Source organism: Hypanus sabinus, chromosome 3 (genome assembly GCF_030144855.1).
Source record: "Hypanus sabinus isolate sHypSab1 chromosome 3, sHypSab1.hap1, whole genome shotgun sequence".
In the NCBI taxonomy this organism is placed as follows: domain Eukaryota; kingdom Metazoa; phylum Chordata; class Chondrichthyes; order Myliobatiformes; family Dasyatidae; genus Hypanus; species Hypanus sabinus.
Window position 1 is genome coordinate 31,318,465 of NC_082708.1, and position 19,385 is coordinate 31,337,849.

Below are 19,385 nucleotides of genomic sequence, written 5' to 3' on the forward strand. Positions count from 1 at the left end.
AGTTAGGGTTAGTTAGGGCATGGTGTGACTTGTGGGCTGCTCAGCCCCATCCTTGCTGATTTGAATTGTTGCAGACATCACATTTCACTGTATGTTTCAATGTACAGTCTTAAAATCTGTGAATTTAGAAATTGTAGATTCCAGACGTGATCAGCCCACACGGGCATGAGGAGTGACCAGAACTGTGTGTGTGTATCAGAAATGGATGCTGAAGTTTTAGATGAAGTCAACCCTTTAGACTACATGAGAAGTCAAACCTCAAGACAATAAGTACAGGGTTTCAGTAGCACATGAACTGCGCCAGGACAGCGATAGGTGATTTTAAGTGATGGAGTGGATCCGTGGTTAGAATCTTTACAGAGTCAGACTAAATGGTAGCCTTGCAAGTGATCCACTTCAGCATGTCACCATTACTGTGGAGGGAGATGCAGGCGTATTCTTGGTTTTTGTAGAGAGGATTAATGATAGCACCTTCATTTCCCAGTACTGAAGAAAATTTCTGCTTACCTGGGACAGTCTTGTCAGACAAACCAAATGACTAATCAGAGAGGAGCAGTCAAGAAAAGTGCTGAAGAAGGGTCAGATATCATCACTAAAGACATGAAACATGATTTTGCAATGCCAAATGATTCCTAGGGTATAGGAATAAGGCAGAAAAGTGGATTTCTTTTTTTATATATACATTTTACAAATTAAAAAACACCAAAACACAACGAGGAACATTAATACAGTGCAAAATTAAGCATACAATGACAATATGATACAAAGAAAGAGAATTTTTTTAAAAAGCACCTAAATTGAAGACAAGTAAACTTAGTATCCTCCCCAAACCCCACAACACAAAAAAAACTCCAGACCAACCACAACACAATATGGAGAATATAAATCAGGACAATCAAACTCCCAGACTGTGAATACACTTAGCAACAGAGGATAATAATGCCTACTACCAGAAAAAAAGGGAGCTAAAAGCAAGGGACCGAAAAGAAAAAGAACCCTAGTCAAGAGGAAGATTATGAAAGTACTCGAAAAAAGGTCCCCAGATCTCATGGAACTTTAGGTCCAAATTAAGAACTGAATAATGAATTTTTTCGAGGTCCAAGCAGGCCATAATGTCGTTAAGCCATTGAGCATGAGTGGGCGGGGCAACATCTCTCCATCTAAGGAGGATCAAGCGTCTAGCCAGGAGAGAGGCAAAGGATAATATTCAGCATTTGGTCGGACTCAGACGTAAATCTGTCTCGCCCCAGAAACCGAACAAAGCAATGAAGGGGTTTGGTTCTAGGTGCTGATTCAGAATATACAATAATGTAGTGAAGACATCTTTCCAAAATTTCTCCAAGCTAGGACAGAACCAGTACATATGAATGAGAGAGGCCTCGCCCCTCTTGCATTTATCACAGAGCGGACTAATGTCAGGGTAGAATCGAGATAGTTTAGATTTAGACATATGGGCTCTATGAACAATCTTAAACTGTAAAAGGCAATGGCGAGCACAAAGAGAGGTTGAGTTAACCGATTTGAGAATTGAGTCCCAGCTCTCATCAGATCAGGAGGTAATTAAATCCTGCTCCCATGCCATTTTAATTTTATCCACAGGGGCCCGTCGTAAGGCTGCTAATTTATCTCGAATAATTGATATTAAACCTTTACCTAGTGCAGGGGTCGGCAACCTTTACCACTGAAAGAGCCATATGGACCCGTTTCCCACAGAAAAGAAAACACTGGGAGCCACAAAACCTGTTTGACATTTAAAATGAAATAACACTGCATACGTTTTTTTTTTGCCTTTATGCTATGTATAAACAAACTATAATGTGTTGCATTTATGAAATCGATGAACTCCTGCAGAGAAAACGAAATTGCATTTCTGCAAGCAACAAAAACATTTTGAACTCCGAAAAAAAGACGTTGGGTTGAAGGCTACTCCAAAGTTAGCCTACCTTGGATCGAAAAATAAAAAGAAATCGTGCACTGGCAGGTGTCAGCATTGGCAGTGGTGACGTATATTAATAGCGATAAAAAACACGTTGTAGCGGTGTGCTACACGCAGCGCTAAAATAACGACACAGAGTCGGTAAACTACAGTCAAAGATAACTTTATTCGAACTAAACAGCCTTGCTTTTAAGCCTCCCTCAACCCCCTCCCCCTCCCATGGGCGCGGATGCTCCAAAAGACACGTACTCACAAACCCCCGTAGGCTATCTCCCTTAGCCGGAACGCTGGCTAATTGTGAGCCGGTTCGGATGTGCCAGGAAATGGGTCGCCACAACGTTTTATTTAGATTGTACAAGATCACCATAATCTTCAAATTTAGAATTACATTTCAAAATCTAACAAACTAACATAAAATACATTTTAATTAAATACTCATCATTTATTTTCCAAAGCCACAGGGAGCCGCAGCACAGAGATGAAAGAGCTGCATGCAGCTCCGGAGCCACGGGTTGCCGACCCCTGACCTAGTGGATTAAAGGAAAGAAATAAGTCCATAGCATCTTTCGCAGGCATTTCACGAAAGTTAGGAATTAAAGGAGCAATAAAGTGTCTAATTTGGAGATATCTAAAAAAATGAGCATTGGGCAGATTGAACTTAACAGAGAGCTGCTGAAAAGAAGCGAAGTGATTATCAATGAAAAGATCTTCAAAATGTCTAATGCCCTTCCTATACCAAACATGGAATGCTGAATCGTACGTAGTAGGTAAAAAAAGGTGATTATGTACGACAGGGCTGGAAACGGAAAAACCATGGAAGCCATAGCATTTCCTAAACTGAGCCCATATACGCAAAGTGTGTCTAACAAGAGGATTAGCTATTAATCTGGACAGACTACTAGGGAGTGCAGAGCCAAGAAGTGCAGAGATAGATAATTCTTTAGTGGAGCTCAACTCCATTGCCACCCAATTAGGGCACTCGGGTTGGCCATGGAAGAAAGACCAGAAGGTAGCACAATGTATATTAGCTGCCCAATAATATAAACGAAAGTTAGGTAAAGCCATGCCCCCCTCTTTTTTTAGATTTTTGGAGATGGATTTTATTAATTCTAGAGCGCTTATTCTTCCACAGATATGACAAAATAATAGAGTCTAAGGAATCAAAAAAAGATTTAGGAATAAAAATTGGGATAGATTGAAATAAGTATAAAAATTTGGGGAGAACATACATTTTAACAACATTAATACGACCTACCAAAGACACAGATAGAGGTGGCCGTTGTACCAGACTCTGTTTTATAGTATATGAAAGATTGGCAAAGTTTTCACGAAAGAGATCTTTAAATTCCTTGTGACTGTAATTCCAAGTAAATTGATTATGGACTACTTTAAAAGGGAGATCACAAAATGTTAATTCTTGTGCTTCTTTATTAATTGGGAAAAGTTCACTCTTATGTAAATTAAGTTTATAGCCAGAGATCTGGCTAAACTGGTCAAGAAGTGAAAACATTGGAGGTAAGGATGTAGACGGATTTGAAGGAAAGAGTAATAAGTCATCAGCATAAAGAGAAACTTTATGCTCAACACCCCCTCTCCAGATCCCGGTCAATTCAGGACAATTTCGAAATGCTATCGCCAAAGGTTCTATAGCCAAATCAAAGAGAAGGGGACTTAAGGGGCATCCCTGACGGGTGCCACGTTTGAGATTAAATACCTGGGATTTCTGAAAATTAGTTAAAACAGAAGCAGTAGGACACAGGTACAGCAATTTGATCCAAGAGATGAAACTTTGACCGAGGTCAAATTTTTCTAAGACTGCAAAAAGGTAGTTCCGCTCTATACGATCAAATGCTTTCTCCGCATCGAGGGAAATAACACATTCAGGAATCCCAGTTGGAGGTGAGTATAAGATATTAAATAAACGCCGGATGTTAAAAAAAAGGAGACGGTTTTTAATAAAACCTGATTGGTCATCAGAGATAATGGAGGGAATAACGGTTTCTAATCTATGAGCCAAAACTTTAGCTAAGATCTTTACATCAACATTGAGCAAAGAAATCGGCCTGTACGAGGAACACTCTGTTGGGTCTTTGCCCTTTTTTAATAGAAGAATAATAGATGCCTCATTGAAAGAGGGTGGCAATTTGCCGTAATTAAACGAGTCAGACAATACTGAAAGTAACTGAGGAGAAAGAAGTGAAGAGAATGATTTATAAAATTCTACAGGGAACCCATCAGGTTCAGGAGATTTCCCTGAGGACAGTGCAGAAATTGCAAAAGATATTTCTTCTGATGATATAGGCGCATTAAGTTTGGCTTTTAAATCAGATGAAAGTGAAGGAATATTCAGATTTTTAAAAAATTGATCAGCAGAGATATTGTCATTCAAAGATTCAGAGGAATAAAGCCGAGAATAAAAATTTTTAAATGCGTCATTAATAGAAAGGTGGATTTCTAATGTACAGTCAGCCCGGAACTTCTTAATAATGAGCCAGCTCAACGGTATTTACAGCCATCTTCTGTTTCTGCTTCTTTGTTCTTATGGATGGGGAGCCATAGTGATCGGGTCTCTGGCACTGAGGCTGGTGCTGTGGCTCAGAAGAGCAGAGAGAACAGGACTGCAGCATTGATAGGAGATTCCTTAGTTCTGTGGGCGCGGTAGAGACGACCGGGTGGTATGTTGCCTCCCTGGTGCCAAGATCAGGGATGTCTCGGATCACGTCCATGGCATTCTCATGGGTAAGGGTGAGGAGCTGGAAGTCTTGGTACATATTGGCGCCAGTGACATAGGTAGACAAGGTGTGGAGGTCCTTAAGAGAGATCTTAGGGAGCTACATAGAAAGCTGAGAAACTGGACCTCCAGGGTAGTAATCTCTGGATTGCTGCCTGTGCTATGTACCAGTGAGAGTAAGAATAGGATGATTTGGCAGGTGAATGCGTAACTAAGGAACTAATGCAGGGGGCAGGGGTTCAGATATATGGATCATTGGGATTTCTTCTGGGCAAAGTATGTCCCAATTTCCCTCGGGATCAATAAAGTATGTCTGTCTGTCTGTCTGTCTGACCTGTACAAAAGAAACGGGATATCGAAAAGCGGCCGGTTGTGAGGCCCTGAGAATGGGTCCCATTCCCGCAAAGAACCAAAGTCAGAGGGTAACTCCAGGTCAGGGTCTTCAAAAGAACCTTGAAAGGGAACTAAAGAGATATCAAAGATAGAAATAGAGCTGTTTCCAAAGATGCAAGCAAATGAGACGCCATTTAGCGCCATCATAACTAAGCTCTGCCCATTACATCTACTGCAAGGGTGCAGTGTTGAGACTTTATAAAGCCCTGGTGAGGCCTCACTTGGAGTATTGTGAGCAGTTTTGAGCCCCTAATCTCAGAATGGATGTGCTCAAACTGGAGAGGGTTCAAAGAAGGTTCACAAAAATGATTCCAAGATTGAACGGCCTGTCATAAGAAAAGCATTTATTGGCTTTGGACTTGTATTCGCTAGAATTCAGAAGAATAAGGGGTGAGCTCATTGAAACCTATTGAGTAGTGAAAGGCCTTGATAGAGTGGATGTGGAGAGGATGCTTCCTATGGTGGGAATATCTAAAACCAGAGGACATCACCTCAGAATAGAGGCATTTAAATTGGACATGAGGGTGAATTTCTTCTGCCAGAGAGTGGTGAATCTGTGGAATTTGTTGCCACAGGCTGCTGTGGAGGTCAAGTCTCTATTTATATTTAAGGCAGAAGTTGACAGATGCTTGATTGGTCAGGGCATGAAGGGATACAGGGAGAAAGCAGGAGATTGGGGCTGAGAGGAAAAATAGATCAGCTGTGGTAAAATGGCAGAGCAGACTCGATGGGCCAACTGGCCCAATTCTGCTCCAAAATCTTATGGTCTTACTGTCAGATCTTATGGTCATGAAGTGGGAGCTGTTAAGTGAGGAGACCAAGTACGGATCTTTAACAAGATCTGGGAAGAGAGGATATTATAGTTGTTTCAGTACTCATATCCAGGTGAGGGCAGTATCATCCAGTTAGTTGATAGAGAACCAGTTTGGAATGCTAGAAATTGGATGGTCTGTCCTCTTGAGCTCTAATGTCATAATACTGAAGGGAGGAGGGTGACATGTCTTTGTAATATACATACAACAAGCTGTAAGATTTATAACACTTGTACAACCCAAGGATTGTGCTCCCATTGACAAAGACCTCAAAAGTCAGCTCAGTGTCTGTGGTCTCATGAAAATGTCTAAAATTTAATTACCATGGTAAGTTTTTATTCATATTTATATCTGTGTAGTATAGAAAATGATCATTTTACTGAATGCAGTTTTTATAGGCCAAGGTAATCAGATACTGCATATTGGAGGACATCATCCTCAGCTGATATGCTTGTACATTCATTGTTTACCCTCTTTGCCTGGAGGCAAGTCACTCACTTCACTCAGACAATCACAACACATTGTCTTATGCAAATAATAAAATTACAACATTGAGATAGTATTTTTTGCTTCAATTTTTTTTATTAGTCACAATGTGTTATTTTCAGTTTTACATTTATAAAAATCAAAATGTTGCTGAGAAGTCAAGTTCAAAATGCTGGAAAATGAAATAAAAACAGGAAATGCTAAAGTGCATGTTGACAGGTAGAGAGAGAGAGATAGTACTTTCAAAAATGTGGGAAGATCAGCTTCCTGATTTTATTCTTTATTTGAGTTTTTCCAGAATCTTGCAGCCTTTTTTGCTGAAGGAAAGTAGATCTCTGCATATTGTTAAACCAAATTGAAGAATTGTTGAAGTTTAGGTACTAAATTATTTCTTCTTTTTCTTTAAATGCAGGAGTGTTGCATCACGTTGCCCCTGTCACAGATTGTTTTCTTTGAAGAACAAGCCGCTGGAATAGGAAAAAGGTCAGATATTGAACATGTCAATAAACTTATCTTCTCCATCCCTTATCCTGTAAATCACTGGATCCAATCCAAAGAACCAGGGGTTTCAATGGAAGCATTTTTATGAGATATTGGCTTGAATTTTTAATAGGAAAATGCCTCCAGTGCTGTGTGGACAACATTTCCTACAGAATTGTGAGCAAGTTGGGGATTCCTGTGCATGCCAGAACAAGTTCTGAACTTCCTGGCTGCTGTTCTGCACCACTTGGCTTGATTTCCTTTGCTTAAAATATAACTTTATTTCCAAAAATTTCTAATGGTAATAAAAAATTATCAACTGAAAATATATAGACACAAGAGATTCTGCAGATGCTAGAAATCCTGTCAACACACATAAAATGCTGGAGGAGCTCAGCAGGTCAGGCAGCCTCTATGCAGGGAAATAAAAGTTCGACATTGGGGCAGAGACCCTTCGTCAGTCTACTTTCCAAGAGATTTTAACGATTAGCTTTATTTGTTCCATGTATATGGAAACATAGTGTCATTTTGTGTCAACAACCACATAATTTAACGGGATGTGCTGGGGGCAGTCTGCAAGTGTCGCCATGTTTCTGGCACCAATTTAGCGTGCCCACATTCTACTAACTAATCAGTACGTCTTTTTGGACTGCGGGTAGGGAAGCTGGAGTACCTGGAGGAGACCCGCACTGTCATGGGGAGAATGTATAAACTCTTTACAGCCAGTGATGGGAGTTGAACATACTGTAAAACAGTATGCAGGGCTGCCTACATCTGCTGAATATTTTCAGCGTTTTCTGTTTTTACTTCAGAGTTCCAGCATCTGCAGCATTTTGGCCAAATGCAAACCCCATTTCCAGAAAAGTTGGGATATTTTCCAAAATGAAATAAAAACAAAAATCTCTGATATGTTAATTCATGTGAACCTTTATTTAACTGACAAAAGTACAAAGAAAAGATTTTCAATAGTTTTACTGACCAACTTAATTGTATTTTGTAAATATACACAAAATTAGAATTTGATGTCTGCAACACACTCAACAAAAGTTGGGACAGAGTTAAAATAAGATTGAAAAGTGCACAGAATATTCAAGTAACACCGGTTTGGAAGACTCCACATTAAGCAGGCTTGACTGGGTATAAAAGTAGCATTCATCAAAGGCTCAGTCTTTGTAAGGATGGGTCGTGGCTCACCCCTTTGTGCCAAAATTCGTGAGAGAATTGTTGGTCAGTTCAAAAGGAACATTTCTCAATGTAAGATTGCAGAGAATTTAGGTCTTTCAACATCTACAATATCTAATATTGTGAAAAGATTCAGAGAATTCAGAGATATCTCAGTGCATAAAGGGCAAGCTGGGAAACCATGGTAGAATGCGCATGATCTTCGAGCCCTCAGGCAGCGGCACTGCCTAAGAAACCGTCATGCTACTGTGACAATTATAGCCGCCTGGGCTCGGGAGTACTTCGGAAAACCATTGTCACTTAACACAGTCCGTCGCTGCATCCAGAAATGCAACTTGAAACTGTATTGTGCAAGGAGGAAGCCATACATCAACTCTATGCAGAAACACCGGCGAGTTCTCTGGGCCCGAGCTCATCTCAGATGGACCGAAAGACTGTGGAACCGTGTGCTGTAGTCAGATGAGTCCACATTTCAGCTAGTTTTCGGAAAAAATGGGCGTCGAGTTCTCCGTGCCAAAGATGAAAACGACTATCCTGATTGTTATCAGCGAAAGGTGCAAAAGCCAGCATCTGTGATGATATGGGGGTGCATCAGTGCCCACGGCATGGGTGAGTTGCATGTATGTGGGGGTGGAGTTTCAAGATGGCGACGTAGACATCTGCCTTTTAGGCGCTCTTCATTTTTTAAGCTATAATCACCCTTTAATCAAATCTTTTCATACTTAACTACATGGGTTGATATTTACGATTTATTTCTTTTTTAAAATAATACTTGATTTAATTTTTTCAAACTTAAAATGTCTGTACCTAAGAAATCGTCTAAAGTCCCTATATCTCTCGATGCAATCTCCTGTCTTCTGGATACTAAACTGGATACTAAACTTGCAAGTCTGGAAAATAAACTTACTGCGAAAATGTCTGAGCTTGAAGAAGTCGTTAGATCATTTGATACCAAGCTTCAATCGCTGGCAGCAGATATTGAATGGCATGAAGAAAAGTTTGCGGCTCTTGACAAGAAAATTTGTGAAAAAATACTTACAATCGAAACTTTGGAGGAGAAGGTACGATCGACCGCTAAAATAGTGGAGCAGAATAAGTTTAAAATTACCGATCTCGCAGACAGAACTTGCGTATTATTGGATTTCCCGAAAATGTTGAGTCTGGTGACTTAACTGAATATTTCTCTAACTTATTGTGGGAAATTTTTGGCGAGGACGCTTTGCGGGTTTAACCTACTATTGACCGTGCCCACAGAGTTTCGAGATTTTCGGCTGCGAGAGACAAGCCACGAGCTGTGATTATCCGTCTCCATTATCCTCAGGAGAAAGAGCTTTTAATTCGATTAGCTCGTCAGAAAGGTATGATTTCTCACAAAAACAACAAGTTTCATATTGTTGAGGATTATTCATTCGAGGTGATGAGGGCGAGAATCGCTTTTAAACCGGTGTTGGCAGAGATTCATTCGATTGGACTTAAACAAGCTTTAAGATACCCAGCGAATCTCAGAATTACGTTGAGTGATGACAGTCAGCACTTCTTTAATACTCCGGAAGAAGCGAAGAAATGTACAAGTTGAACTATGTGTTATGTTGAAGAACTTTTGGAGAAAAGATGCCATTCCGCTTTTAGGCTTTAACTTATGAAGCTGCGGTATAGCTTTTTACTTTGGTCTGTAGACCTGGTTTTTTTTTTATTATCATGATTTACAGATGCTCTTTTAATTTTACTATAATTTTTTTTTAATTAAGTTTTTTTTTCCTCTGGATTAGATATACACGTTAAGATTTTGTAATAATGATTTATTTTTTAAGATGTCGTTTCTTTTTCCCATAAGACTTTGCTTTCCGTAAGCGTTTATTTGCCTGTATTTGAGAATGGGACGAATGTCTTGAATTTTTGGACCTTTTTTTATATATATTGTAATGGTTATTGAATCCTTTTTTAATCTTATTTTGATGACCTGTTTTTTAAAAAAAAGATTGGCGAATTTAAATTTATATTCTGTAATATGGTCCTTTCAAAATGTCGTTTCTTCTTCCCATAAGTCTCTGTTTTTGAAACGTCATTTTCTTATATTTGAATATGGAATCTTTTTTTAAAGGCATATTACACTACTTTAAATTTCAATGGTTATCCTTTTTTTTTATTAATGATTTTTTGCTTTTTTATATTATTTTTTCATTTTGATTGATGTATATTCTTTCTTTTTACAACCCTGTATTTATATCTGGGTGTTATATAGTTTCTCTTTTCTTTCTTTTCATGAAGTTGCCATCTTGAAATGGGGGTAATATTAGTATTAGTTTGTGCGCCTGCCGCTTGGCTTTCTTTCAAAGGGTGGGGGGAGGGGGTAGGGATCTTTTTTCATGTTTTTGCTTTTTATTTTTTTGCTTTTAGTTTATGGGCCGACTTTAAATTATTAATATTGTTGAGGTGTCATGTTCTCCGGTTGCTCCTGAATCATTTTTCATTCTTCCTGAATTATGGGTTATGTGTCTTTTTAACCTTTTATGATATACACAATTAGTATTGGCATGATGGATAAGTCTATTAACTTTATCTCTTGGAATACTAATGGTTTAAATCATCCAATTAAACGTAAAAAATATTTAAAGTATTCCATAGACTAAACGCTAATATTATTTTTGCACAGGAGACCCATATTAGGAGGGAGGATAATCAACGTTTTTTTAGGTTCTGTAAGGGTCAACAATTTCACTCGAATTGTACCGCCAAAATTAGGGGTGTGTCTATTTTTATAGACCCCTCAATTTCGTTTACACATCATGAAATTATTTCTGATCCACAGGGCAGATTTTTGTTGATAACTGGTTCACTTTTTAATTGAAAAGTGGTTCTAGTTAATATTTATGCTCCAAACTTTGACTGCCCTGAATTTTTTAAATGTTTATTTACTTCCCTTCCTAATCTATATGAATATATGTTGATAATGGGTGGAGATTTCAACTGTTGTCTGAATCCTTTGATGGATAGATCCAAACCTATCCGAATTCTTCCGAATAGATCAGCCTTACTTATTAATTCTTTTATGGTTGATTCGGGAATTACTGAAATATGGTGGTTTTTGAACCCTAAAGATAAAGTATTTCCATTTTTTTCACATGTATATCACAGTTATTCTAGAATTGATTATTTCCTTATTGATCATCGTTTATTAACGGATGTTACTGATTGTAAATATGATTCTATTGCTATTTCGGATCATGCACCTTTGAAGTTATCTATCAAGTTTTCGGACTTTTCCAATAATATTAGATCTTGGAGACTTAACGCTACTTTGCTTCAAGACCCAGAATTTATCACCTACATAAAACAGCAAATTGACTTGTTTTTCTCAACAAACTATACTGAAGAGATTGACAGAGGAATACTTTGGGACTCTTTTAAGGCTTTTATCCTTGGACAAATTATCTCATATTCCGTTGGTAAAAGAAAACAAAGATATTTAGATATTGCTTTATTAGTGGATGAAATTAAAGAAATTGATAAGATTTATTCCGTGACTCCTACCAAAGAACTTTATAAGAAGAGAGTTGAGCTTCAAATGGAGCATAGCTTATTATTATCTTCTTCAATTGAGAATCAATTAATTAGGACCAGGGCTCAATTCTATATTCACAGTGATCGAACTGGTAAACTGTTAGCTAATCAATTAAAAGCTATTTCGACTAAGCGACAAATTATTAAAATTCGTAAACAAGACGGTAATCTAACTACTGATCATAAAGAAATCAATAACACTTTTCAAGATTTTTATAAATCTTTATATCAAACAGAATTTGATGGCGATCTGTCCATGATGGATAATTTTTTTAACAATTTGAATATTCCCAAACTGACAGATGAAGATGGTAGCTTGTTCGATGCTCCTATCTCTGTGGCTGAAATAGGAGAGGCTGTCTCATCAATGAATTCAGGGAAAGCTCCTGGTCCTGATGGTTATATTATAGAATTTTTTAAAACTTTTTCTTCTTTGCTTTCCCCTTGGTTATGTGAAATCTTTAACGATGCATTTGCTAAGAAGAGATTACCTCAATCTTTTTATGAAGCTACTATCTCTCTAATTCTTAAAAAAGATAAGGATCCTACTTTATGTGCATCTTATCGCCCTATATCACTATTAAATGTAGACTCTAAGATTCTTACAAAAATTTTAGCCATTAGGTTAGAAAAGGTACTATCACAGATTATTTCAGAAGACCAAACTGGTTTTATTAGGAATCGGTATTCCTTTTTTAATGTTAGAAAATTGATTAATATAATTTATACTTCATCACCCATAATCCCAGAATGTGTTATTTCATTAGATGCTGAAAAAGCTTTTGATAGAGTTGAATGGACATACTTATTTAACGCTTTGAGATATTTTAATTTTAGTCCTAATTTTATATCATGGATCAATCTAATATATTATAAACCTGTTGCTTCTGTTCTTACAAATAATTACAGATCCTCTTTTTTTTCAATTATCTCATGGTACGAGACAAGGTTGTCCCTTAAGTCCTTTATTATTTAATATCGCATTAGAACCTTTAGCCATTGCTATTCGTGAATCTCCTAATATTTTTGGTATTACCTGTAATGAGAAGTTATACAAGTTCTCACTTTATGCTGATGACTTGTTATATATTTCTGATCCTGACAGGTCTATTCCCGCTATTTTATCCTTGTTGGCTCAATTTGGTAGTTTTTCTGGTTATAAATTAAACTTGGATAAGAGTGATTTATTCCCTTTAAACACACAAACTTTATTGAATGATAGGATACCATTTAAAGTTGTTACTGATAACTTTATCTATTTAGGTATAAAAATTACCAAGAAATATAAAGATTTAGTTAGACTGAATTTTTTACCTATGCTCCATCAAATTCAACAACTTACTACAAGATGGTCTCCCCTATCCTTATCATTAGTTGGTCGGATTAATGCTATTAAAATGATGATTTTACCGAAAGTTTTAGATTTATTTCAAGCTTTACCAATTTTTATTCCTAAATCTTTTTTTGATAACATTGATTCAAAAATTTCCTCATTTGTGTGGCAAAATAAAAACCCCAGGTTAAGTAAAAGGCAATTACAAAAATCTAAAAAAGATGGTGGTTTAGCTTTACCTAACTTTAGATTTTACTATTGGGTGAATAATATTCGTAACCTAATATATTGGAAATTAGATTTGGATTCACCATTGTGCCCACAGTGGATAAATTTAGAATGCAATGAGGCACAGAGATATTCTCTATTCTCTGTTCTTGGTTCTTCTCTTCCTGCTGATTTAGTTAAATTCAATAAACAGATATCTAATCCTGTTGTCAAACATACATTACGAATTTGGTTTCAATTTCGTAAGTTTTTTACTCTGAAAAACTTTGTTCTTGATAGCCCTATTTTACTTAATTTTTTTTTCAAACCTTCTTTGACAGATCAAACTTTTAGCATATGGAAAAGGAAAGGTATAAAATGTTTTCGTGATCTTTTTTTTGAAGGTAGTTTGATGTCTTTCGACCAACTTTCCAACAAATTTAAGTTACCTAAATCTAATTTTTTTAGATATTTACAAATCAGAAATTTTTTACATGAAGTTCTGCCATCTTTCCCCAATTCAACTTCAATGGATTTCTCAGATTTGATTTTTACCTTAAATCCTTGTCAGAAGGGATTAGTAGCTTTTATTTATAATATGATTACGAAGATACAACCAGAAATATCAGGTAGAATTAAACAAGAATGGGAAAAAGAACTTCAATATAATATATCAACAGAAAAATGGGAAAAAATTTTACAAATGGTTAATTCTTCTTCTATATGTGCTAAACATGCTTTAATACAATTTAAAATTGTACATAGAGCTTATATGTCTAAAGATAAGCTTGCTCGATTCTATTCTCATATTAACCCTCAATGTGACAGATGTCATTCAGATGTGGCTTCATTGACCCACATGTTTTGGTCATGTCCCACTTTACTTAACTATTGGAAGGACATATTTGCTACCATTGCCTCAATTTGGAATATCGATTTACAACCTCATTTTATTACTGCAATTTTTGGTATACCAAATGAGAATGGTAATCAGTTTTCCCCTTCAATTAGACGAATGATTGCTTTTGTAACATTAATGGCCAGAAGGTCTATATTACAAAATTGGAAAGAAGTAAATCCTCCTACCACGTTTCAGTGGTTCTCTCAAACTATTTCTTATCTGAGCTTGGAAAAAATTAGAAGCACTATTTTTGACTCATCAATTAAATTTGATGAAACTTGGGGACTGTTCATTCGACATTTTCATATGAATTAATTTGGCCTCTTCCAGACCTTCTCTCTGCTTATTCTTGTTCAGGTATGGAGTTCTGGAGTTTTTGACACTATCATATACATATAAACTGTTATTATTGCCCATGTTAGTTTAGTTTAGTGTTTTTTTTTTCTCAATATATATTTTTTCTTGTATTTTTAATTTTTTTTTCTTTTGATGATTATTTTTATTTTTTTCATATATAATTATTATAGGCTTGATTGATTAATGTACTTTTTTTTGTTGATATTTAATAGGATATTGTTATCTTATTATTAATGCATTCAAGTCTATTGCACTTATAACCTATTCATTATTATGTTACGTTTTTTTTAATATATGAAACTCAATAAAAAGATTAAAAAAGAAAAGAGTTGCATGTATGTGAAGGTACCATTGACTCTGAGGTGTATATTAAGATTTTAGAGAGACATATGTTGCCATCAAGGCAACGTCTCTTCCCGGGACGTCCATGCTTATTTCAGCAGGACAATGCCAGACCACGTTCTGCATGGCCTACAACAGCGTGGCTTTGTAGACACAGAGTGCGTGTGCATGACTGGCCTACTGCCAGTCCAGATCTATCTCCTATTGAAAATGTATGGCACATCATGAAGAGGAGAATCAGACAACGGAGACCATGGACTGTTGAGCAGCTGAAGTCTTATATCAAGCAAGAATGGACAAAATTTCCAATTACAAATCTTCTACAATTAGTATCCTCAGTTCCAAAACGATTAAAAAGTGTTATTAAAAGGAAAGGTAATGTAACACAATGGTAAACATGCCTCTGTCCCAACTTCTGTTGAGTGTGTTGCGGCCATCAAATTCTAAATTTGTGTATATTTTCAAAATACAATTAAGTTGGTCAGTAAAACTATTGAAAATCTTTTCTTTGTACTTTTGTCAGTTAAATAAAGGTTCACGTGAATTAACATATCACAGATTTTTGTTTTTATTGCATTTTGGAAAATATCCCAACTTTTCTGGAAATGGGGTTTGTAATTCATAGCCAAAAAAAAAACAACCCACTGTTGGAGGAGCTCTGTGTGTTGAGCAGCTGAGGGGGAGTGGGGAATAGGAATTGTCAACATTATGGGTCGTGAGCCTGCGTCAGGTCTGAGTGTGGAGAGGGAGATAGTATAATGAGGGAAGGGAGGGGAGACAGAAGCTGGTGGGTGATAGGAATACAGAGAAGGGGTAAAAGATGAGCAGGAGCAGCGAGGCGGGGGAAGAAGAGAGCTGGAGTTAGGAGGCAGAAGCAAATGGGTGATTGGTGAAAGCCAATGCCCCCTCTAGGGTATGCGCGCACACATCTTTTGCTTCTAACGCACAAAGGTATATAAACTCCACATAAAAGGTTGTCACCCTCTACCTCGTTGGTGTATTATGTATATTTCATGATCGTATGCAATCACATTTCCTTTTCCAGTTTCTGAGGTGAATGCTGTTGACAGCATGGAGTTTCCAATGATTTGTCTGCAGATTTTAGAAACAGCTTATAAATACTTTTTATTGAAGAAATGATTGATCCACTATGTCAAATTCCAAAGAAGCAAAGGGTATGAAGTGCAAAAGAATTGCTGGTTAATTTAAAGCGGAATGGCTTATTATCCTTGGAATAGCTTCAGGTTTACTTCCACTTAAACATTCAATGTGCACATGTTGTTGTCACTGGGCAAAAAATTGCACAGCACAAGATTCTTGCGCACACTGGCCATTACAAATTAGAGGGAATATTGGTGGAAGCAGACAAGAAATTAAAAAAAAGAGGCAGGTGGCGACAAGTGGGTGAAGTGCAGAGAGAGAGAGAGAGGGTTTGGAGATTATAAACCAGACATACAGGCTACAAGTACTGCAATCTGATACAGTGCCCTGTAAAAGTATTCAGCCGGAACCCTTTGTTCACAGAAATGAGGATTACAACCATGGATTTTGATGAATTTAACTATGAATTTTTATTTGTGAATCCATGCTCCTTTTTTCAAAAGGAGAAAAATGAGAGCATGAAAAACTAAAATTTCAAAATCTGAAATGTCAGTATTAAACCACCTCTCGCAGCTAATACAGCAATAGTCTTCAGATGAGTCTCTATTAGCTTGTCTCAACATGATGGAGCAATATTTGACCATTCCTCCTTGCAAAATTGTTCAAGCTGTGCCAGGTTAGTTGGGGAGTGATGGTGGACAGCAAACTTAAGGTCTTGGTAGAGAAGTTTGATTGGGTTAAGGTCAGGAATCTGACTGGGTCACTCAAGGGCATCAATTTTCTTAATCTGAAGCAACTCCATGGTTGTTCTGGCAGTATGCTTTGAGTTGTTGTACTGCTGGAAGACAAACTTTCTCCTCAGTTAAAGTTTTCTGGAAGGGCTAGTGGGTTTTTATCCAGGATCTCTGTATTTAGCAACATTCATCTTCCCATCAATCCTGATCTGATTTCCAGTCCTTGTTGTTGAAAAGCTTCCCCAGCAGCATGATGCTACCTCCTCTATAGTTCACTGTAGGGATTGTGTTGCCTTGCTGATCCACAGTATTAGATTTACACCACACTGACAGCTTAGTGTCAGGACCAAGAAGTTCCACTTTAGTCTCATCCGACCGCAAGACCTTTTTCCACATCTTTACTGTATCTTCTAAGTGATGCTTTGCAAAGTCTCTATGGCCAAGGGTATTTTTTTTAAAGTCAGGGTTTCTTCCTTGCCACTCTTCCATAAATACCCTTTTTGTGCAAGGTCTTAGAGATTAAGGATCCATGAACTTCATCTCCAGTTGCAGCCACTGGTTTCTGCTGCTCATTCCGAGAGACCGTTGGTGTCACAGTAGCCTCTCTTATAAGAGCCATTCTTCTCCGGTAAGAAGTTTAGAGGGGTGGCCTGATCAAGGTGGTGTGGCTACAATTTCATATATTTCCACTTTTTCACAATGGACTATACTGAGTTCTGAGTATGTTCAGTGCTTTTGAGATGGGCTTGTACCCTTCCCCAGATTTATGCTTCTCTATTATCATTTCCCTGACTTGTCTTGAACAAGTGGTTTGGTTTGCTCTGTTCAAAATCTACTCTTCTGTTGGGCCTTACAGAGAGAGGGGGTATTTATTCTTATGAATTCACTAAAAGCAAGTGATCCCCAATTTTCTACTTCAACAAATTGAGTGAGTTGGTTATATACAGTAATATACAGTATATTGCATCTGAGGAATGTAGGCATAGTAATTACAAAGAGGATGAATACTTTGTCAGCCTCACAATTTTGTTTTTTTTTTAATTTCTTGTAAATTGTTGAGAGGTTTTGGAACTTTGCTTTTGATTTGACATGATGCACAATGTTTTGTAGATTAGCTCAAACAAATTCTACTTCAGTATAATTTAAATTTAGAAAATGAGGCAGCAAAGTGTGAAAGTAGTAGTGGGGGCTGAATATTTTGTCAAGGCACTGTAATTAATGAAGGGGATAATAGGAACCATTCAAGGAGAGATAAAGGGCAAATGGAGCCAGATGGGTAAAATGTGTGTTTAGGAGGTTCATGGAATCGGGAACGAGAGGGAAGAAAATGGTGTGACATTATTTCACAGGTTCCACACTGAACTTGCTAATCAGAGTCATCGCTACATCAATGGTTGACGTGGCATGGTAGCATACAGTGCCAGCGGCCTGGGTTCAATTCCCACCGCTGTCTGTAAGGAGTTTTCATGTTCTCCCTGTGACTCTGTGGGCTTCCTCTGGGTCCTCTGGTTTCCTCCAACATTCCAAAGACATACAGATTTGTTGGTTAACTGGTCAAATGGGTGTAATTGGGCTTGCTGGGCCTGAAGGACCGGTTACTGTGCTCTACTTGTAAATAATAAAGTAAGACAAATAAAATGGTTAACCCGTTTAAAAGCTGTTAATAAATCTGCTTAAAATCTAAAGTATTATGCACTCAGTGTGTAATTATTTGCATTTCAAGTGAGTAAAATGTTTATGTTGAATTTAGTAAGATACAAATCAAATGTAATTAGAAGTCCTGACGAAGGGTCTCGGCCCGAAACGTCGACAGTGCTTCTCCCTAATAATGCTGCCTGGCCTGCTGTGTTCCACCAGCATTTTGTGTGTGTTGTTAGAAGTTTAGTGTTAACTGACACAATTCAGGTTCTTGTTGTTAGTGTTGTTACAGCAGACATTGATCCTAATACTGTGATAATGGGGAACCAGGACATGTGAAAAAGGGGTAAAATCTGTGATTATGGAATGTCAAACCACCTTGTTAGATGTGAAGAAGTATAAAGTGTAAGTTGTAGTTATAATGTAATTGTTAAAAGTGATTGGTTATAGTCATAGTGATGTAGTTAATGTTTTTGAAATAGGACTATAGTGGAAGTTATTCTTGTTCGGAAAATAAAGCAAAATGAACTAAATAAAAACACAAGGTTTGCAGGATGATTTGTTTGAAAGATCATTCTGTTCTTTCACTATATCATTGGTAAGGTTTTCATTAATGCAAGCTTCTGTCTGCAAATTGAAGATTACCTTTCTGGAGATTGCCTATGCTTTATAGGGCTTAATGATGTGATTTCAGGAAAAGATATACTCACAAAATGCATTGTAATTATATTGGATGCAATCACTTAGTTTTGATTTTGATAATCACCACTTAGTTCTGAAACAATGTAGCCCTTATTATCTAGCCTTAGATCCTAAATTTTAAAAAACAGCCTTAAAATTATAAAGTTGATACTGAATTGATGAGAATATTGAAATCATTAGCAGATTAAAATCTGTTTTATTTTCATAGGTATTATTTCTGAAATAGTAACTATGGATAATAATTCATCGCTGTAGATTCTGTGTTTACAAAATCTTACCTGTAGTGATAATATGGTGTGTTTCTTTTGGCAGCAAACCTGACTGAAGCAGTTGTTATGGTAGGAAGCGTGTGCTTTAACAAAGTTTTGAAGTAATTAATGAGTTTAGTTTATTATTCTTTTGGGAAGTGCCTGCAATATTTTGGCACTTGATCCCCTGGCTTTCCTAGATTAATTAGACTTTCCGGAAAAGAAGGACGAATTGAGGGAG

At 37.1% G+C, this 19,385-nt stretch overlaps 1 protein-coding gene and 1 long non-coding RNA gene across 7 annotated transcripts in view; one reads left to right on the plus strand and one right to left on the minus strand.

Annotated features, from left to right (window-relative positions):
• The window catches only part of vps36 (vacuolar protein sorting 36 homolog), a 70,617-nt gene that overhangs the window by 12,587 nt on the left and 38,645 nt on the right, over positions 1–19,385 (plus strand). The window contains exon 3 of the mRNA XM_059964010.1: positions 6,771–6,841. Coding sequence (XP_059819993.1) covers positions 6,771–6,841 — 71 coding nt within the window. The remainder of the gene's footprint in view (positions 1–6,770; positions 6,842–19,385) is intronic.
• LOC132391163 (uncharacterized) overlaps positions 6,476–19,385 on the minus strand; it is a 65,377-nt gene continuing 52,467 nt past the window's right edge. For all 6 annotated transcript variants that reach the window (XR_009511104.1, XR_009511102.1, XR_009511106.1 and 3 more), the window contains one exon: positions 6,476–6,825. This is a non-coding gene — a long non-coding RNA (uncharacterized LOC132391163). The remainder of the gene's footprint in view (positions 6,826–19,385) is intronic.